General features: G+C 33.0%; 2 protein-coding genes and 1 pseudogene across 6 annotated transcripts; 1 reads left to right on the forward strand and 2 right to left on the reverse strand.

The window, feature by feature from the left end:
• Positions 1-492: 492 nt before the first annotated feature.
• LOC120152926 (GABA transporter 1-like) lies at positions 493-2,691 on the reverse strand. Of its 3 annotated transcripts, none has more exons than XM_039165007.1 (7): positions 2,348-2,691; positions 2,141-2,263; positions 1,959-2,053; positions 1,712-1,868; positions 1,465-1,595; positions 1,168-1,383; positions 493-1,091 (listed from the first exon to the last, which is right to left on the reverse strand). In XM_039165007.1, the coding sequence occupies exons 1-7, from the start codon at positions 2,574-2,576 to the stop codon at positions 690-692; spliced, it is 1,353 nt and encodes a 450-aa protein (XP_039020938.1). In that variant the 5' UTR covers positions 2,577-2,691; the 3' UTR covers positions 493-689. The 3 variants fall into 3 exon arrangements, with proteins under 3 accessions (XP_039020938.1, XP_039020936.1, XP_039020937.1); XM_039165005.1 differs by having other exon boundaries at positions 1,682-1,868; XM_039165006.1 differs by having other exon boundaries at positions 1,682-1,868; positions 1,959-2,018; positions 2,118-2,263.
• A 3,471-nt stretch (positions 2,692-6,162) lies between these two features.
• On the forward strand, positions 6,163-8,335 carry LOC120152958 (annotated as a pseudogene).
• Positions 8,336-11,813: 3,478 nt separating this feature from the next.
• On the reverse strand, positions 11,814-13,546 carry LOC120152923 (40S ribosomal protein S15-4-like). 3 transcript variants are annotated; one of them, XR_005518745.1, is made up of 5 exons: positions 13,406-13,546; positions 13,120-13,268; positions 12,949-13,035; positions 12,795-12,902; positions 12,126-12,385 (listed from the first exon to the last, which is right to left on the reverse strand). XR_005518745.1 is itself a non-coding variant. In XM_039165000.1 (4 exons), exons 1-4 carry the CDS (start codon positions 13,406-13,408, stop codon positions 11,918-11,920), a joined length of 450 nt encoding a protein of 149 aa, XP_039020931.1. In that variant the 5' UTR covers positions 13,409-13,546; the 3' UTR covers positions 11,814-11,917. The 3 variants fall into 3 exon arrangements, 2 of the variants coding, with proteins under 2 accessions (XP_039020931.1, XP_039020930.1); XM_039165000.1 differs by lacking the exon at positions 12,795-12,902 and having other exon boundaries at positions 11,814-12,166; positions 12,978-13,026; XM_039164999.1 differs by lacking the exon at positions 12,795-12,902 and having other exon boundaries at positions 11,814-12,166; positions 12,978-13,035.
• Between the last annotated feature and the right edge of the window lie 8,968 nt (positions 13,547-22,514).

Below are 22,514 nucleotides of genomic sequence, written 5' to 3' on the forward strand. Positions count from 1 at the left end.
TGTTAGAGTAACTAATTATGAATCCACATTAGACTAAACAAGTTTATATTCTCATCGAGCAAAATTTAAACGAGATTGTAATTTGTAGATAAATTTATTTTTCTATGTAGAAAATGTAAATTCTAATTGAAAATGTGAACGACTTCAATAGTTAAATGAATGATTGTTATTTCTAGAGGTTTCAGATTGGAGCACGATATTTGTAGGATATTTGGAAATTTATTATTAAATGAATAAAATTTTATTGAATAAATATTATCTTGTAATAACTCCAAATTAATAAAAAATAATTGAGAATTTTATCTTGAATTAGTGGAAATATGTGTTATGTTGTGAGTGGAATGAACCCTACAAGCAATCACGGGCGTGCTTCTAAATAAAAACTTGAGCATTGTTGGGCCAACTTATTTAAAACTAATAGTTTATATATTAAATACGTTACATTTTTAACACAGATACTAAAATGAAATAAAAAATAAACGTTAGGTATGATTTTAAAAAAATGAAAATTTAAGTACTAAAACATATCAAATCTAATAGTTTAGGCAATAACTGATTACGAATATATAGGGGCTGATAGTGTTAGTCTAACAAAGATAAGTATTGATAGTTTAGGAACTAAACCAATATATCTGAGCTTTGAAATGTCATCATGATCTTTCATGGAAAGATGGTGTAGATACGGGCTATCACATGTCATGGAAGAACTTGTACGTCTTGACGTCTTCAACCACAAATCTAATTGCACCGATGCAACCCAAAACAGCCACAACCGAGAACCAGGCGGCTATTGCAATATTCACCACCCTCATGGAGAAGCCAAGTACTCTGTTTTTGGGCATTTTCCCAGCCTTCAGGAACGCTAAAACAGGGAACACGAAATCCAAGGGAATGAACCCAATGGCACCACAAATGGACACAAAATCTACAAAAAATGGCATAGCCGAAGCAACCAGAGTCACAACAACAATGTAGATGGAAGTGAAAGTTAGTCGGACGAGTCGATTTCGGAACACTGAAGCGGAACTGTTTGTCGTGTCGGACGAGACCGATCTTTCCTCCAAATAGGCATAGGTCGGCCTGCAGTAGATCTAACCAGAGGAATTGATTTAATAATTTGGGGTCTTTTTTTTTTGGGTTTAGAAACTTGTTCTGTAAAGACTATACCTGATAGCATCCTGATATTTGAATCACAGCAAAGATATTGGCCATGACAATTGTCCATTTGGGGACAGTCAATGAAGCCACTATATAAGGCTGGACTTGTGATCCAAATGCCCAGTATCCAATGCAAGCAAGCAGCCAGTATGTTGACACAATGACACTGTATGCTGCTGATACACCTTTGTACATATTTTTTACTGCAGGTTCCCTCACTGTATTCTTGTGTGTTGGGAGGGGGGGAATAATGGTGTATCAGTTCGATCGTTAAGCTCGGAATGAATTGAAATGTTATGTTTAAACCTGTATTTCGGGAAGCATTGCATCTCCAAATGAAAAGGCAATTGTACCAAGAGCGTTGAATGCTGCAAATCTCTTTGCAGATGAGCTTCCCTGCAAACTGTAACTGATCGACTCCCTATCGATCTTTTTACCTACAAAATTGTCGAAATTTAGCACTCGGTCCTAGAGGTGTTATTGAAGATCACATCTAAGAACAAGAATCGAATCCCAAGACTACCGTTATAGATTGTGACACCAATGGTCGTACCGGCAAAGCCAATTGTGCTGAAAGTGCATAACCCATTCACCCACCTTAAAGAGTGGATATCAGGTAGCTGAGACAGGAAAAGTTCAAAAACCCCAAAGAAAATGATAAAATGTTGTAGGGTGAGTGTGCCATGCTTATGATAGTGCTTGTAAACAGCCTGCAAAAGTTACAATGGAACACATATGTAATATGTTATTGCATCACTGGTATTGATCCCTAAAGGAAAACTATGGCCAAATTTACTCGCCTTGAGGCTGCTGCCGGCGGCGATTTGAATGGCGATATTGTTTCCGATTGAAGCCACTTGCTGAAAAAAAGCAATAGAATAGTAACCCCAGAGGCCTTCAAGAACCAGAAATAAGAAAAATGGTCAAACAAATAGCACAACAGTTACTGGTCAAATGACAGTACAAAAACTATGTAGCTGACCAAAGATGCTATTTGCTAGAAGCCGGTAAGTGACGTGTTTCTTTCCATTCCATCTCCATAAAGTGGAAATTAACAAGCTAGAATACCAGGTGGCCATTGTTCCAGCCACCAAGCTACTCACACCTTGAAACCAATCAATCAGGCAGCAAATATAATCAATAAGGAAACTTTTTATATATAAAGATTTGAGAAGATGATACTGCTTACCAAGAGGCCAACCGAGAGAGGCGAGAGCGAAAGGAAGAGGAGCATAAGCGGCAGGGGTAGCAATGGTGGTCGTAACATGAAAAGCTGCGTGTTTCCATGTCCCTTTCCCTGAAACTTCATGCTCGTCTTGATCCTTTGGATCTTCTTCTTGTACACGAACATCAGATTTGGACTCCACTGTTGTCCTTTTTTCAGATATCGATGGAAGTTCAACCTGGTGTGAACTCATATCAGATTTTTTCCTTCAGCTGCAACTGAGGGGCTAAAGCAAGAAGAAAACCCATACCACTCATTTCAAAGATTCCATTAATACCAAAGAAAAATATGCATTGGCAGCTAATTTTTCTTCGGTTTGACCATCCGAGCTTGATTCATTTGACTTGGTTGCTAATTTTTCCTAACTCCAAACGGCACCGTATTGAGCATTTTCTTCTTCCGTATCGTCTCTAATGGGCCAAATAATTCTCAGCCTGTTCTGGAGCTGGCACAACAATCATAAAGATCCAGCAAAGGAAAACAAAAGAGCCAAAAATCTGATTTCTTTCATTTTCAGGAATGGCAGAAAACAACTGTATATCGGCAGTGTGGTCAATTTGCTCTGGTTTATCTGGGCTAAACTATTAGTTCATAGAGGTTCAAAAGCGACTAGTGTCGAATCTTTTGGCTGATTGATGGTGAAAACTGAACATGGACTCTGGCTGGCAGTAGACAAGGTGATGTACTATACTTTGTGATCCCTGCTAGCCTGTGGGCTCTGCCTCTGATCTGTGTTGTTTCAGAACAGAGACTGAAATGAAAATTCAGAAAAAAAAAAGGGGATGAATGACAAGGGGGAATGGAGTTTGGTTCAAAACCTGAAACATGAAAGCCAGTAGACAGAATGTTTCCATGTCCAGTCGAATCATAGTCCAAGACAAAACAACCATCACCTATTTCATGCACCTAATACTTCCCATCTATTAATATTTAATACATGTTTAATGTATAAGGATTAATACAAAAACAAGTGAGTAAAGAATATTTTGAAAAATATTTTAATATCTAAAGATTTTTAAAAAATATATGTTTAATGTTTTATTCGTTATACTTTTAGATTAAAAAAATATAAGTAAAACGTGTCATATTTATATTTTCTTTAAAAATAAAATATTATTTAAAAAATTTGAATGTAACACGTGTCACTTAACTTTTTTTAACGGTATGCACTTAGAAATGTAACTAGAAAACTTTAGACTCATATTATTAGCGAAATATTCTTTAGACACCAAAAGTTAATTTTAAGTATAGTTTAGAAACTTATTTTTATATTAAGCCATATATCAATATAACTTATTTAAATAGTAATGATTAGCACGAATTAAATGATATTGGTGGTAAAAGAATTTATGTTATTCTTTAAGGTCTTGTGTTTGATCATAAAGAATGCTAAAAGTGTGAGTGTTCAATATCAAATGATAAAGAATTATTTATGAACAAATATTTTCTTCTATTTACATCATTAATTAAAAAATAATAATAATCATTACATATATATATTTAATGCTTTAATTAATTATAAATTAATATTTTTAAAAATAAATTTTAGTTATCGAGAATGCACGCTATATGGTTGGTTTATGACCCAATTTTTTTTCAAATAGTAGGATAAAATACATAATGATCTCTCATTTATACGATATTATTTTATAAAATATCTTAATTATTTTATAATTTTAATATTCAAAAAATTAATAAAGTAAATAATTATTTATATATTTTAACCTGAAAAATAATACTCTTTTATTAGTTAAGTCGTTTAATAGATTCTACTAATCACTGTATAGTCTATATCGAATGTTTGATGAATTGAATCTTAGCCCTACACATGCGGGTTCTCGCAGTGTCCTCCAGGCGCAAGTTAGCGATCCGACGTAATCGTCTAGCGATCAAGGGCGCCGCTATCTTGGGGATACGTGTTTAGGATTTAGGGGCGAGAACGTAGACACATGGCAGGCTTCAATTGGGTGAAACTATCAACGGCTAATTCGGGTGTGTCTGGTCTACCGGATCTGGGGCCCATTTTTAAGGCAGACCTTTTTATATGGAAAAAAACGCTTCGAATTAAATTAAAAATTATATTCGAATAATAAGTAATTTAATATCATTTACATAAGTTTAAGTTTGAAATTTTATGTATATAATTTTTTTTTATAAAAAATTGTTTATCAAAATCAAATATACAGTAAAGATTAATTTAAATTAATCAAGATTAAGTCTGAAATGAAAAGAGAGAATTTTTTTTTTCTGAAAATCATACAAATTAGAGAAGATTGGTTCGTGTTATTTAACAAGACATAAATAACATAATATATATATATATTACAAAATATATAAGTGTTTAGTTCATGAATATTGTGAGTAAATGGTAAATTAAGATTATAAAAGGGTAAAATACATTATATTCCGCTGAACTTTATTTATTTTTTATTTATTTATTGTACATTTATTTTTTTAATTTTCTTATTGAAATTTTAAATTATTTTTATTTAGATCATTCTAAATTATTTTACTATTATTTTGATATGATGTAATTTTTTTTATTTTTTTATTTTTTTATTAAATAAAAAAATATCATGTCATACCAAAATAATAATAAGGGTAAATTATAAATTTCACTGCAGAACTTTACTCTTTCTCTCATTTTGCTCACTGAACTTTAAAAGTTTTCAATTTTCTCAATAAACTTAATACATTGAGTTTTATTGGTCACTAAACTTTACTCTCTTCCTCTCTCCTATTTTTGTCACTTCGTCGTTAAATAGTTAAGACATTAAAACACCGTCATTTTAAAAAAAATAACAAAATGGCGTGTTATGCATCTATATAAAAACACGTTTTAATGACGTTAAATATTTAACGACGAAGTGATAAAAAATCCAATGTATTAAGTTCAGTGAGGAAATTAAAAATATTGAAAATACAATGAGTGAAATAGAACGGAGAGTAAAGTTCAGTTACCAAATTTATAATTTACCCTAATAATAAAATAATTTAAAAGTGACCAAAATATGAATAATTCTAAAATTTAGTGAGTAAATTGATAAAACTGAACATATAATGAGTAACATATGAAAAAGTAAAGTTTACTTCGGAGTTGCGTAGTTTACCCTCGTAAAAATGATTTGATTTTACGATAGAGTGAGATCAAATAGTTAAAACATAATGTCAATAGTAAAAAGTAAAAAAAAGAACAAAGGAAGAGAATTGAAGGGTAAGTCTCAATGTCCCCAACTCTTGACCAGTTTCTCAACAACTCTGCAAATTTACGGTAGCACAAGACAAACCACAAGGAACCACCAAAGCTTGTCTGGTTTTGGAACAAGTGACAATAAAAAAACTGGAACTCGAATGGTAGTTTTAAGCAGTAATTAAATACCCAGAAATGGCAGAAAAAAAATAAACAAACAAAGAATGAATGAAGCCAATGTCTTTTGCTTGGGTCCCACTCTCAAATCTGTGACAGAGACGGCAGTTTCATTGCTTCATCCCCTCCCCCTTATTTAAATCTTTCATTCCATTGAATTTCTCACTCGAGTTTCCTTCTCTGTCTAGAATTTATTTTCTTAGTAATATAATATAGTAGAAAAGGATGGGAGCTTTTTGTTTGTGTTAATGGCCGTCTGTGAATGCTGTCAATGGCTTAAAACGAAGTCTTCTCTTTCACACCTTTCAATCTCAGGAAATTAATAAAAAATAAAACGTGGGGAGTGTGAAGAATTTAGGGTTTGACAACACCAAGTCCAACCGGGTCTGGTTTCTATCCCCTTTTTGTATTTGCTTCCTTGTTCTCATTTCTTGGCCTTCTCTGTACTGGAAAATGAAAAAAAAAATGTTGGCATTTTAAGCTGACTTTGGTTTTGATTCCGTTGATGAAATCCTTGTTTGAGTCTTTGGGTGATCTGAAGATTGGATTTTGAGTGACGGGTCTTCCTTTTGTTTTCTTGTTCTAGTGTTTAAAAAGATCTAATTTGGGGTTGTTGGTAATATGGAGGAGGTTGAAGAAGCTAACAAGGCAGCAGTAGAGAGCTGCCATAGAGTTTTGAGCATTTTGTCTCATCCTCAAGATCAAGCTCATTACAGAAATTTAATGGCTGAAACTGGTGAAGCTGTTTTTAGGTTCAAAAGAGTAGTTTCACTTTTAAACGCTGGTTTGGGACATGCAAGAGTGAGGAAGCAAAGGAAATTACAAACCCCTTTTCCTTACAGAATCCTTTTGGATAATCAACACCATAAGCCAACAGACTGTCCATCCAAGGATTTGCAGCTCGGTTTCCATGGAAACTCAGTTCAAGAACTGAGTTCACATGCCAAGAGTTCTCTATGCCTGGGGAACTCGTCTTTGGAACCAAGTTCAAATGCCAAACCCCTTTTCAACTGGCCCAACAGCCACCGTCCGGCCACCATCATTTCCTCCACCAACAACGGCAGTTACAACAAAGGTTGCAGCTCCAACAGCAGCAACAGAAAATGAAACTTCAAGCTGAAATGTTGTTTAGGAAGAGGAATAGTGGGATTAGCTTGAACTTTGATAGCTCTAGCTGCACACCTACCATGTCATCCACTAGGTCTTTCATCTCTTCCCTTAGTATAGATGGCAGTGTGGCTAATTACGGCAGCGGGAATGCCTTCCATTTGATCGGGGCACTTGGATCACCGGATCAGGGTTCCCGACACAAGAAGTGTGCCGGTAAGGGAGAAGGTTCGAGTATCAAATGTGGGAATAGTGGTAAATGCCATTGCTCGAAAAAGAGGTTAGATTCTCTCTTTAAAGGATTATGGTTTTGATATTAGTTCTTATAATTGATTCTTCGGCTTTATTGGTTGCATTATATTGGCAGGAAACATAGAGTGAAGAGATCAATCAAGGTGCCTGCTATCAGTAACAAGCTTGCCGATATTCCTCCCGATGATTATTCGTGGAGGAAGTACGGGCAGAAGCCGATCAAGGGTTCTCCTCACCCTAGGTACATATTATCGTCTTATGTATATATCATACTGATATTTGATATAGTATGAATCGAATTTCGGTGTTGCCTGTTCGGTTTTGCTTATGACATTACAAATTTGGTGTCTGTGATATCTGTTTATCACTTCCATTAAGCATACCACACATAGTGTCTTTAACTTCTTAGTGTTTACCTTGTTGATTAATGGCGGTGCTAGTTTCCATTGGTCGTTTAAAATGTTCATAGGAAGCTTGTTAATTTGTCGTGTGTGTGTGCGGTTTGTGGAATCCATTGCAAAATATCGACTCAGAGGCCTTTCCTTTTTAACTGGTGCAGGGGATATTATAAATGCAGCAGTATGAGAGGTTGCCCTGCAAGGAAGCACGTGGAGAGGTGCTTGGAATGCTTAGCCATCCATGAAGAAGGTAGCCACCCGAAGTACCGTCACAAACGATGGGATAGTCTCGATGGAAAATCTGCTAAAGAATTCAAGTCTTCAATGTTCACTCCATTATGGTTGGCTCGACTCGGTTGTGTAAATATTTGGCATGGGGTATATCTGAGCAAGATTCTCAAGCCATTTTAACAATTTGGTAGCCGGCATTAAGCCTAGTGTTGAACCAAAAGAAATTGTGGAATTGGAGGGTCTAAATTGTAAAGAACTGCAATCAAAGCTTGAAAAGAGATGAACTTCTTGAATTAAATGGAATGCTATCGGTGCTTCTCAAGATGATGATATTATTGGTCTTTTTTTTTTTGTGGGGTTGGATTTCATTATCTGCAACATGCCATGAGTTGGGTTATATTTGGAGCCAAACTAAAATTGTGGAAAAATTTGTCCCAACTAACCAGTTTTGGTCAGAATTTTTGAAGTTTTCTTTTTACGTTTTGGGTTATATTTGTTTGTGTGAAGGATTCAACAGGATATGCATTTTTGCACATACAGCTGGAAACTTCTGAAAATCACATAACCAGGGTACACGAAACTGGCAGGCTGAGTTAGCCACCTCCAATTAGTTATACATAATTGGAAGTGAAACTCTAGTGAGCCATTGCAACAATGCATGTGAACTCAACATGGTTCCACAACACATTCCAATTGCATATCTCGAGTGATCAAAATACCCCAATCTTTGATTCGATTTAATCTTATAGGAATGTTTCCTTTTAATTTTAAGTTCAGATAAGATTTTCTGATGGATGAAGTCAAGTTGGAATTGACTTCTCTTCTATTATTTAGGGAAAACTATTATAAAAAGAAAAAGTTTGTGTTGAGGCAGATCGAGGTGGATTTTTACCCTGAAATTTTGGGTCATATTCGAGTGAAAAATTATAGAACATCATATCGAGATCAAGTGAAAATTTTCGATTTTCAAGTTAAATTCGAGGTGATAAAAAATTCAACCTGACTGAATGCCTTGAAAACGAACCAGTATGGTTCTTGTTAGTCGAAGGAATGATGATGGGAGTAAAACTTAGAGTTGAATTTTGGATAAAAACTTGGTGTTTCAAACAACTTCTAATGCAACAAACTTAGGTGATAAGTAAGATGGATTGAATAGGTAAATGAGTTGAGACGAGTTACCAATGGGTTAGTTGTAGACTAAGATGATGCCCAATCAGAGAGAGAAGAGTCAAATCTGTCAACTAAAACATCAATGCGACATATAGAATGCGTTACGAAGCTTTGGTTTCTGGTTGGGCAATGCAGGCTTGCGTTCCTAGTCTGTTTGGGTACCAACTACAAATTATTCTTTTAGTTTCGGGTTCGAGTACTAGGAATATCAGAGGCGTAAGCGTTTAATGTCAAATAGTTGAGAGTTATCTTTAAGTTGATTTTGTCTTGTATTTGTCCCAAATTAATAAAACTTTTAATGAATTTGTGATTGTTGGGGCTACCTGAAAATTCGGATTTTTTATTATTAGCAATGAAATTATAATGTGGATGAAGTATTAGGATTCAAAGTTATACTACATGAATGAGGACTAAAGATATAATTTGGAGTAATTTTTATGTATTTTCAAATTAAACCTAACTCTTTAAAGGATAATTTTCTTTAATAACCTTATAAACTTAATTGTCCCATAAAATTAAAAAAAACATTAAAATATACTAACGTCAACTTTGTTTAAAATTTTCTTAAAAGAAACAGATAATGATCTAATATTATATTGAAGATTAGCATATTTTAAAAAGAAATTTAAAAATAATGTGAAAAGCAATATAAAACAAACTTGACTATTTATTTAAAAATGAGTGAACCCGAGCAAAAATTTAATTCTCAAATTTCAAGTTAAATAAAACTTAGGCAAGAATGAAATATACTAATCCAAATCCAAAATCAAATCCAGATCCAAATCCATTCTAACAACCCATAAACACCTTTGATTAGAATGCGATCTTATATTTAACATGTTATTTAGATGTGAAAAACAAGCTCGGCTGAAAATTGGGCCAGAAAGTTTGAACCGAATTATCCCATCCCCTTTGAAGCTAGGCACGCAGACTTGGTATATAGCGGAGAAAACCAGGAATTTGCTAAGCACATGTTAAATGCACATATGTTAGCTGTTTCATCTACAGTAATTAAAAAAACTTGCAAGTTGCAACACTAGAACCAAAACTTACAGGGTCCTCCTTCCCACTACCAAATGCTTCTAAATAATCAGCAAAGCTGTTTTATCCATTATGTGCTTCTACAAGGGCTGACCTGCAAAAGCAGTAGAGATAGAGCGAAATAAAAAGCATGCATACATGGAAAGAAAGAGAGACAGATCTTCAATAATTCATTTTTGTATTTTACAACTTGAGTTGCTAAGGAAAACACTTGCTCTCTGCCTTCTTTTCTTGGGTCTCGGGCAATTAACTTAATCATACCCTATGCATTATTACAGCTGAAATTATGTCATTGTAGGGGAGAGAACAAATTCAAGGCCAGATGTTCGGGGTCCAAGGCATACTGAGAATATTTTGTCAGTTAGTTCTGAGGGAAGCAATAATATATTAACAATGAAAAAACAAAGAATAAAATTTCATGTTCTAACAAAAGCTTATAGTCAGAAAACTTTACCTCAATAAATCATTATTGGCAAGAAAATGATTATTTCCAATGAAACCCATTTAGTTGAAATGATTATTTCCAACAAAATTGGTAATAGTCTGAAATAAACAAAAAAAAACCCATTTTTCTTGAAATGATTATTACCATAACACTAATAAAAAAACCCTTTTTCAATTCATCGAAAACTGCATATTAAATTCTGCAGACCGACCATTCATGACATTTTATCAAACACCGTGCATGCATCGACATGGGACCTGACTTGGGTCTTCCGATTCCATTAACGGGCACCAAGTTTCTTCATCAAATTAAAGTTTCCCATAACCAAAATAAAACAAATGGACTGATTGTTCTGTTCGCATAAAAACAAATTAAAGTATTGTTCTATATTTGTAGCAAAATTACATTTGTTCATTTTCCCCTCGAATTTGCTAGATAAAGAGCCGACAAGTTATATCCTTTTAGCGTTGTAGCAGTTTTCCAGTAGAAGGCGGCAGAATAATAATAAAATAGATAAAAGGCAAGAAACATAGATAATGGCGGAGAACACGGGTATAAATAGTGTTTCAGGGCACGTTTTCGGTCGCGTCGTATTTATCATGGTTGCAGACATAACGAATGTCATTGTGGTCATGATTTTTTTTAAATGTCGCATAACTCACCTTAAAATGACTAAATTAAATATAATTAAAATAAAATTGTAAAATTTAAATTGCATAAATTTAGATTACTGAAATTAAAACTAAATTAAATAAAAATTAAAGTTTACATTTTAAACTAGGGATTAAATTATAAATTTTAAAAGTGAGAGGGATCTAAAATTAATATATCATTTAAAAATTATTAAAAAAAGAAATAAATTTCACCTTCCCCGATATTTCTGGTTCTGTCTCCCCTTCCTCCTCCCCCATCGTTGTCTAAAGTCGTTTATAAATCTATAGCAGCATTTCTTCTAAAAACACCACCAATGTAAATGGCTTTTGCGGCGATTGTAAGAAAACGACACTAATGTATTAGCCTATTGCGGCGTTTGAAAAAAAATGCACTATTATAATAGTCTATAGCATCGTTTGTTTCAAAATGCTACTGTTTATCATTTTATAGCGGCGATTTTACTGAAAACTCCACTATTATACAAGTCTATAGCTGCGTTGTGTGGCATTCATCATTTTATAGCGGTGTTCTTCTAAAAAAGCTACTAAAAGTAAATGGATTTTGCGGTGTTTATCTAAAAACACCACCAATTTTTACATCTAGTGGCATTTACGATATAAATGCCACAATTTGTAAAATGTTAACACGTTTTCTTAGTAAACGCGCTATAAATCCATTTCGCTGTAGTGGCAAGACCCAATGTTGGTAATATAATTCAGAATAGAAAAAGGAATGAAAAGCAAAGCTTAACAAAAATCATTTTTTCTAAATTAAGTACTAAGAGAACAGCAACACTAAACACTCTGACCAAGATTCAATAACAAAATAACATTCCAGCAGGATCGACAATGAAATCACATGCAAAATCTTCACTTGAGTGGAATAAACCTGGAGGAATGGGTGCCACCGATGCCAGGCCTTCCGTGCTTTACAGGCTTGTGTGAGATTGAGAATTCGGCCAAATAGTGGCTAATCATTTCTGGCTTGATTTCCACTTGATTGAAGGTCTTTCCATTGTAAACACCGATGATACTACCCATCATTTCAGGAACCATAATAATATTTCGAAACTGTGTCCTAACTGGCTCAGGTTTCTCACCAGGTGGAGCCTCCCTTTTCTATTTCAGGACAGCAGAATAATAGCCTCAGTAATTGGTGCTATCTATTATTTACTTTGCTCATTACTTGGAACAACATAGTTCAGGGGAAATTTATCATAATTCAAGAAATCAGTAAAATATCCCAATGAATAATCAAGGCTATCTACTTCACTGGCGACACTTGCAACAGCAGCCACGAATCTCATACAACAGAGATTATAAAGATGATACTACAGACTAGCTAAAAGAAGGGCAACGGAGAGAGGTAGATACTCATAAAATGATAGCTTAAAGTACCATTATATATATAAAAAAATAGAAATCAAGAAATTACAACCATTAAACCCTGACATCATAAGCTTCCCAACAAGTTACTCGTACAACAGAAAACCCTATTATGTACACAAATCGAAAGAACCTAACAAGAGTGAAAAAAATTGCATTGTTAAACTATATGATAACACGTTACCAAAGGGACTAACTTCAGAAAACCAGATCCCTGGATGGGAAATATAGCCAAAGTGAACATCAATATCTTCTAAGATCAATAGACCACGACTATTGAATCTAGGAAGCATTCGGAAACTACAGACGGTAGTCAATACCATTTATCTATGTCTAGTCAATCGCTTGAAAGCAAATACACAATCAACTAGAACACTAAGAAAAACAAAAAGATTAGGAGTAATCCAAAATCTTAGGCATTTTTCGTTTCTACTCTCAACAATAGAACAAATGCAAATCCACGCATTAAACAAGCACATATACAAACCGTAAAGTATCAGTTAACTCCTCATTAATCAAAAGAGAAGCAAAATAGAATACTCACAGCCTTGCGTAATTTCTTGATCAGAGCCATTGGCTTCCACTTCAAACTTCTCTGAAGCCTAAAAATGTATAAATGAAACTGTCTAGTTTCGAAATTAAAAGCCATTGAAAAAAAACAAACAGAGAAAACAACGAGAGGTAACCTTTGGCGAGCACGATCAGGAAAGAGCTTGACGAGTTCATCAGTGGACGTATCCAAGAAAGCATCGAGATCGACACCTCTGAAACTGAACTTCTTGAACGTTTTCTTCTTTGGTATACCAGGTGCAGCAACATCGGCATCCACATCCGCCTAAACAAAAACAAGACGAAACCATAGAAAATGCACCAGTGTTATGACAGTGTTTGGATCCCGAGAAAAACGATCTAGGAAGTCATGCAACATTGAAAGTAAAGAGAGATAAGCGAAGCTAGAGATGATGGCGAGACCATGGCTTGGATATGAAGCAGTGATCAGCACCAGAAGTTCGAAGCAGCAGGAGAACGAGGGTGCGTTTTCTTGGGTTTAGGGATTGCGGGTGTGAATTTATATTGTACCCGGAATGGAAACGGTCGTTTTATTCACGGATTGGATCCGAATTAATAACTTTTGTTTTAATTTATGATTTGGCTCCAAATTATACCCCTTTTCACTCTAGTACCTACATTTTTTAATAAAAAAAAAGGTAAATTATTACACGTTCAGTACTTAAATTATTATTTTTGGTTTGTTTTAGTACTTAAACTTTTAATTTTCTCAAAATCATTTCTAAAATTTAATTTTTGTTTCATTTTAGTACCCCTATTTAAAATTTAATGTTAAGTTTTGAGAAAAATTGAAAATTTATGAAATAAAAAGGATCAAAATTGATAGTTTAAGTATTGAATGTGTTAAGTTTTTAACAGTAGGATACTAAAATGAAACAAAAACTAAAATTAGGTATGTTTTGAATAAATTAAAAGTTTAGATACTACAACAAATCAAAATTAATAGTTTAAGTATTAATTATGTAGTTTACCCAAACAATTCAAAAGCGATAACTAACCATGATTTCGTCCCAGCTAGGGCTGTAAATGAGATGAGACAGATCGCGAGCTACTCGAGATCGACTCGATCAAGGCTCGATAAATACTCGGATCGAATGGACTCGAGTTCTTAACGAGCCGAAACGAGCTACTCGATATTCGACTCGAAAAGCTCGTGAGCAACTCGAAAATATAATATATAATATTTTTTTATTAAAAAATATAAATTATTAACAATATTAATATTTATGTATTGAATTTTTTTAAAATACAGTAAGATTTCATGTATTTAAGGTTCATGTTCGAGTTTGAGGCTTCAATCGAGTAAGTTTAAGAATTTTTTTTTCATTGCGAGCATTTTCGAGCTGCTCACGAGCTTCAGTTCTGGATTTCGACAGTAAGATTTCATGTATTTAAGGTTCATGTTCAAGTTTGAGGCTTCAATCGAGTTAAGTTTAAGAATTTTTTTCATTGCGAGTATTTTCGAGTTGCTCACGAGCTTCAGTTCAAGATTTCGAGTTCGAGTCGAGCTTGAAAATTTTAAGCTCGTGAATTTTCGAGTCGAGCTTCATTTATGAGTTTTTGAGTCGATTCGAGCTCAACAATACTCGAACTCAGCTCAACTCAACTCATTTACACCCCTAGTCCTAGCTCCCAAAAAAAGTCAAAATAATTATAAAAAATGCTAGTCAGTGATATTAATACATGACAAATCGAATAATCATATCAGCCAAAAGACGTCAATATTTTCTTTTTGAGTAAATTATGATATAAAGGATAGTACAGTTACTAAAGCACTCAAGTGGAGAAAATAACTATAATCCGTAGGTTACATCATGATTAAAATCATTATTTTTTTCAATTTCTACTACCTCGAATCAAATATTTTAATTTTATATAACACCCCAATTTAGGGGTTAAATTTTAAGAATTATAAAGTGGTGGATTTAATTGATATTTTGGGAGGAAAATTGAGGATTAAATTGTAAAATTTTAAAGTTTGCAGACCGTTTTATAAAGTGCAGGAAAATCAATGGCTAAACTATTAATTTAGCCAATTTTATATAGGAGATAATTATAAACTCTTCCCCGTCATTCCTGAGACATTTTCCAGTTTCTCTCCTCCGTTCACCCTACTTCGATCTCTGATCTACTCGTCGTCTGACCTCTGATTGACGAATCAAAACCACTATCGTGTTCGTTGTCGACCGAGGAACAAAACACCTCAAACCTTTCATAGTGAATCGTCATCGTTCGTCGTTAATTTCAGTCGGAAGTATCGTCAGTAATAACTCGATTTCAGTTGGTTTTTCGTCGATTCACGACGATCCGCTCATCCGTTAACGACACCTCCCGCACCATTGTGTTCCTTGCATCGTTCCGAGTCCACCGGTGTTCTCCGTTTCTCCACGTCGTCGACGCGTGGAGGGGTGAGACCATCAAAGTTTCCGACGTTTCGGAATCGAGTTCTTCGCCGTTCAAAATTGCGAACCGAGCTTAGTAAGTGTCTCAAAATGCCTTAAAATAATTTTTAGAAATTTTTTCGAGAATTTTCCGATACCGTAGCACTGTTCCCGCGCCCCACACGCCACTCCCGAGAGTGGGCATCGTCTGGTTGTAATTAATTTCTGTTTGGGTGCTATTTGTGTAAAATTCGGGTGTTAGTTTCGTAAATATTTGCAGAAGGTGGCTGATTTTGTAATTAATTTCTGTTAGGGTGATATTTGTGTAAAATGGTCGAATGTTGACCGTTTACTGTTGATCGACGTTGACCACAGTTGACCAGAACTTTGAACGGCATTGACCGGGCATTAAACGACCTTTGACTTTGACCGAGTATACCTATACTGACGTTTATCGACGTTCGAAATCCGATTCTGCAGTCCGTTTTTCGAAATTTAGACCCGAAGGCCTCGAAATTGCCATTCAAACCCGTTGACTTTGACCAGAAATTCCAAATTTTCAAAAAGTCATAGTTTATGCTTTCGATGTCTTGAATCCGAATCCGAAGTCCGTTTTGCCAAATTCGAACCCGGTAAGTTGTTTTTCATTGATTTATCATCTGATTTGATCTATTTTTCAGAATTAAGCTCCGTTTTTTATGTAATTTCTATTAGTATGGATCCGAGGAAATATTGGAAGATGATTTCAAGATCGAGGGCGTTCGAAAAAAAATTTAATGGTCGGTCAATATTGCGCGAAAATCGAGGTAATACTATACTACATCTTTATGCTTTATGGAACATGTTGATATTGGTAAATGCATGAATAAGATAATGTTGATCACTTTTGTGGAGTTGATTAATTTATACACTCGATATGAATGTGGTAGAAATTCGATAACTGAATACGGATCGACTGATTAATATAAGAGATTGAGAGATTGTTAGAATTAAATTACAAGTTGTGTGATTAGTGATAAAGAAATCAGCCATGGATTTGTAACTTATATTTTATATCATCAAAGATTAAATGTTAAAGGTACTTGGATGGGAAATTATGAGAATACTCCGGTAGGGTAAAATTACAAAAATACCCTTATGTTGTAGGATGACAAGAATTGTCCTTGAAAGTTGGTTAATAACTCTGAAAAGACATATTGATCCGGTAAAAAAAATTATTGATGTGCATAAGAAATGTTAATTTTGCTTAGGAAATGCGAATAACTGGTTTTTAACCCCAATAGGGTTTTGGAATTTAGAAGTCTGTTAAGGATTCATTTCAAGATCAGAGAATGTTCGGAAAAACAATTAATCATAGGATCTCTAAATTATAATTATTTTCGTTAAGAGGTAATATCGAAATTATCTGGTTAAGAAATTACGAAAATGCCCTTGAGAGGTAAAATAGTCCGAATTGACTCTGAATGAGAAAATACTTTGAGGATTTGTACTTAACTCGATTAAGTACGGATTTGATTGTTAAGATCCTAACTTAGTGCAGCAAAATTCCTGATATTCCGTTTGTAAAATCTGAGAAGGCACTTGACCCGGAAATATCCGAGTTATGAGTAAATACCTGAAGTATAATTTGTCGGGCGTGTTCTGTTGTCAGAATTGTTCGAAAGGACTAAAATAAATGATAAGATTGAATTTAATAGTAAGATCGGACGGAAGGAAAGGATTGAAATACACTGAATCTGTAAAATGACCAAAATACCCCTGTAATGGAAATGACCCAAGAATATCACCAAGCTCAGGAATGATTGGATATCCTCGAGCTCTGAAATGAATGGAATAAAATTGAATACCAAAATTACCAAAATAACCTTATTGCCTAAATTATGTAAATGCCTTGGATTAATTAAGGAATCCAAATAAGCATAGGTATTGGACTACCTTTAAAAGTAATGGAACGTAATTTAAGTGAGTAGATCAACCCTAAAGCTATATCAATACCTGAATGGCATATATATTAGTGGAATGCGTGTTCGTCTTCTCAAATTTGGCTTGATGATAAATTTTGGAATTATTCAGCTCAGCTCAACTCTAGATCACATTCAGTACTAAGAATTGGACGTTTGTTCGACAAATCAACCACGAAGAACAAATTGAATAGAACAGAAGTACAACATGTATATGAAATTCAGCAACGTTTGAATTACTCTGGAAAATCCCGATGTAACTGGAATAGACTTGAATGCTAAATGAACTAAGTAACCTCAAGGACTAAGGATTAAGTAAGTGATTTGGATGAGTCTGGAAATGTTAATGAACATACATGATGTAATGTTCTTATGGATCTTGAACTACAAATCAAGCACGTCTGCATTTCATGATATAGTGGAAGCGTGAACATGAAATAAAGACATTGGAAGATTTATTCAACGATGATTCCGAAGATGATATATGGACTAGAATTTGTGGTATTAAAGTGTAAATACCCTGTAAGGACGATGAATTGACTAGTCGATAAGCATTAATTTTGGGAGATATTCATATGAAGTTGTTTGATAATGAAATCAATCGACACAGACTGTAAATGTCATGAATCTTTATTTCTTCCTTATCAGCCCAAGTCAGATTCTGAATAACTGATGATTTCGTTAGTTATTGAACTATTCCTATAGTGATTCTAATTTTCGATATCCTATCGGTATACTGAAGATTCATGTTTCTCTACCTGCTAAGATTATCCGGTACCTCTGAATAATTTCTGCAAACTCTGATGTGTTTCCTAATCACCTGGATATTTTACCTGATTTCCGGTTTGATTTCTATTATAATACCTGACTTGGATTCTGATCGGATACTTGACCTGGATTCTGATCGAATACTTGACCTGGATTCTGATAGAATACTTGACCTGGATTATGTTTTGATTTTTGATATATCCGTTTACGGACGGAACATGTTTTATTTGGGGGGTAATGTTGGAGGAAGTATACCTGGAGGCTCCTCGGCTGTGTGCTCAGGGCCTTACTGGACTTGACGGTGGGTGTATGGTTCTGGGGAACCTACACATTTTGGACTTGACGGATGGGGGTATATATATGTTTTAAAAAGATCTGAAAAGTTATATGATTTTTGGGAACACACTAGAAAACCTATTCTGATCTCCTGAACCTAAACATCCCAAATATTTTCCATCAGAACTGAATATTATCTGTTAATACCTGAAATATCAATGGGACCTCAGCTCAACCAAAGAAATCTGAACCAATAAGGAAATATATGTTTATATGTATCTGCACGTTCTTCAGCATCATCTGGTAGTTCTGTATTACTGAGCTTTTCGAAGCTCACTCTATTACTCACTATTTCAGGTTAAAAGATTGTACCAGTACAACTATCATAATCAGTAAGGGAGTTCTTCCGGCGTTGCTTGCAGAGTATGGTACATGCGATTAGGGGGACATGTAATTGTATTTTATTTTATATACGAGTCTGAAAATCTGTTTCATTTATTAATATTGATAAATGATTTTATGAGTTTACATGTTTTGATAAAAAGTTTTAAATTTTCTGCTATTTTTATAGTGGGTCACTCAGGTGGCCCAAATGTGACACCCCGAATCGGATCTGGTTACCCTCATCGGTCTGAGGGGGTTACATTTTATGTTATTTTAAAAATAAAAAAAATCATAAACGAGATTCAGATAATATCAAATGCTTTTTTTTTGGATTTTTTAATATACTTAAATTATATTTGATGTCAACTTAATATCATTTATAAAATTATTTTTTTACTGAAAATTTATTAAATTATCTCTTTTAATAAAAAAAATTCACAAATAGAATCCAAATGATACTAAATATTCTGTTCTTTAAATTTTTAAAATATATATATATACGATGGAATAACAATAACATAAAAAATAATATTAAATTGTAAATTTTACGATTATATTAAAAATCATTTGATTGGATTGCAAATGAAAAAATTGAAACTATTGGATTAAAATCCATAATTATGGGTGTATATATAAAATACGAATAAATTTAGTGATCAATTATTTTATAAAGTAATAAGGTATTAGAAGTGTTATTGAAATAAAATCGTAGATACTATTAAAGTTATTTATAATTTGACGAGAGACAGAGTTATAATTACAAATAATAATTGATTCTTAAATCAACTATATAAAAGGGTTATGGTCTCCAAAAAATAGACAATCTCGTATTTACTCTTATTCTCGTAAGATAATTTATTCTTAAGGAACTCATCTTCTTGGAAGATCACAACCAAATATATATACTCAAGGATTTCAACCTATTGATTGATTTAGGCACGCTTCAACAAATCTAGTATTTTATTATTGATGATTTGACATGGTTAGATCCTGATTAATTTTATATTTGTTATGGCTTGATTCTAACAAAAGACATCATCGCCAGATGATATTGAATCATTGATAATCAATTGATTTTAGGGTTATCATTTATGATATTAATTTTTTCATATAAAATCTAGAGATTTTTTTTCTTTTGGTATTTTCAATTGTCATTATCAATTCTATTGATTTATGTTTTAATTTTTTCTTAATTGATGAATGCTAGATTTCTAATTGTTCAATGCTCGTCGATTCTATGAATCTATGTTTCAATTTTGCTTTAATTTTGATATTCGTGTGTTAACTTTAGTATTATCTTTCGTGTATAATAACTCGTACGCGATTGCATTATTGTTTCTTCATTGAACACCATTTTTTTTTCAATTTTGCTTTAAATTTGGTGTCTTTGCTGGGTTTTTTTTTTTAAGTTGAACATGCGTATTAATTTTGATGCACGGGGTTTTATGTTTTTGCATTGCTTTGGTTCATATAAGGCATTATAAATTTGTGATATTGCTTTTCTAAAATAAGTTTGAACCTGACATGCGTTTTGAAGTTTTTTTTCCTTCCATGTATTCGTCCATTGCACCAGATAAGTTTACATTATAGTAAATGTTTGGGACCTTCATAACTCATTCCCTGGTCTAAATTCTTTTGAATTATGATATATTTTTTAAAGTTTTGGTTGAATGCATCACGATATAAGCTATATAGCTTTTAATATAATAAGTCTACCATTATGCTATCTTCATATTCAATTTAGAATATTTGAAATATATATCCGGTGAGTTATGAGTTACGAATATTTGATTCCGGATTTGGAAAAATATATAGTAATTATGTATTTGGTTTTTGTTTATTGCATCGTGTTTTTTGGTTTAATTTGGTGAATCTGTGGTTAAGAAGTTTTTTAAAAAATAGTTAAAAGTTTAGATTTTTGGTTTCTAATAACATCATTTGGACAACTTTATTATGAGTTACTCCGGAAATTATAACGTGATTAGAAAATTCAGTTTTGCTTTTTTTACTGTTATTGATTATGAAATATGCATTTGGTATTGAAATATTTGATTCAGTTTGGAAAAGTTTTAATTCATTAGTACGCACTTTGACTTTGACTTTGACTTTTAGTTAAATGTTGATTGTTTTGAATTCAGTTTGTCTATGGTAATTAATTCAGTTATGAATTAAATTCATGTTTAAGGAGTTCTTCAGAAACAATCAAAGACTTGAGTTTTCAATTTTTAATAGCACCATTTATGTAACCTTATTTTGGGTTATTTTGGATATTATAGTGCAATAACAAATTTTAGTTTTGACATTTGGTTGTTATAGAATATTAAATTTGAATACTGATTTTTATTTTGAGATGACTTAATCAAGCAATAAGTCGTTAAAGTGACCTCAATTATGAAAAATATTTTATTTATGAAGGATTATGTTCATGTAACAAAGGATATGTTAGTATTGATTAGCCCAAAGGAAGATTAATAATTGACATAATTGCATGTAGAACTTTGGTAATAAGCATGTGATAATTATGTGGTTTAATATGTGAGTAATAGATCGGCCAAATGAAGTTTTTTGCTTGACATATTCTTATTATCAGTGTTTGGTTACCGCATTAGATATCACTTAAGATGAATATTTTGTCAAAAGATGAATATTATTGGAGTATTTGATATCTTGAGATAATCTTTAAGTGTATTCAAATTTTTTATTATTTTGGTTATCTTTTAATTTAATTAAAAGATAAATTAAGAGAAATTGATTGGTTGACAATATTTATATGGTTTTATTTATATTTTCAATGTAATATATGTATATATTCAATTCGGTTTTCTAATTTTGATTGTTGATTAATAGAATATACATATTTTGAAGCAAATTAACTCATATTATGGTTATGTCTGATATTTTGATAAATTAGTTGAAACATAATGTCACAAAAGTGACATCTTTTGTGTAGATTGATTTATTTAGAATATCAAGATGATTATGTATTTCTTGTGATTCATGCACATATTAATGGACCCAAAGGAAAGTTAATATTTGGCCGAATTTCAAGCGACACTTGTGGTAATAACATGTGACAATTATATGGTATTTTATGTGAGCATTTCATTAGTCCAAAGATTAGTCTTTTGTTTGACATAACTTATTGTTAATGTTTGATAACTACCATAAGAGTATCGTTTACTGTTAATATTACTGTCTGACGACTTGATATTGATGTAGTGTTTGGTATCTTGATATGAGAATTAGCCATAATTTTGAATTTGTTTGTTTAATGTGAGTTTCAAATTTATTTATGTGTTGTTATGTATTCAACTAATTTATTTATTGCTACCATAATATATGCTATTATACATTTTTTGCTCATGCTTAAGAAAATGAATCTCAAGGAATGAGAAAATGCACTTACATAAGTTTTTGGTTGTATGAACATAGATTTTGCACTAAGGAAAGAACAATTTTCACCTCTCATGGGGAAAACATCCGTAATTGAATTTTGAGAGGTGAAATTTGTTCAAATTGCATAAGTTTAATGGTCATGAAACACAATATTTTAGAAGCCTTTAGGGGCACATAATCTGAAAAGATTACTTAGGCCAATGGTTTCCTTGACGAAATTGAGAAATATTTTCCCAAACACAATAAGCTTAAATGACATCATTTTTTTTCTTATTTGATATTGATAAAATATAAGGGTCAAGGAAATGTGAGTGAGTACATTATGGATATGTTTCATATTGCTTC

Source organism: Hibiscus syriacus, unplaced genomic scaffold (assembly GCF_006381635.1).
Source record: "Hibiscus syriacus cultivar Baekdansim isolate YM2019G1 unplaced genomic scaffold, ASM638163v2 tig00111096_pilon, whole genome shotgun sequence".
Lineage (NCBI taxonomy): Eukaryota > Viridiplantae > Streptophyta > Magnoliopsida > Malvales > Malvaceae > Hibiscus > Hibiscus syriacus.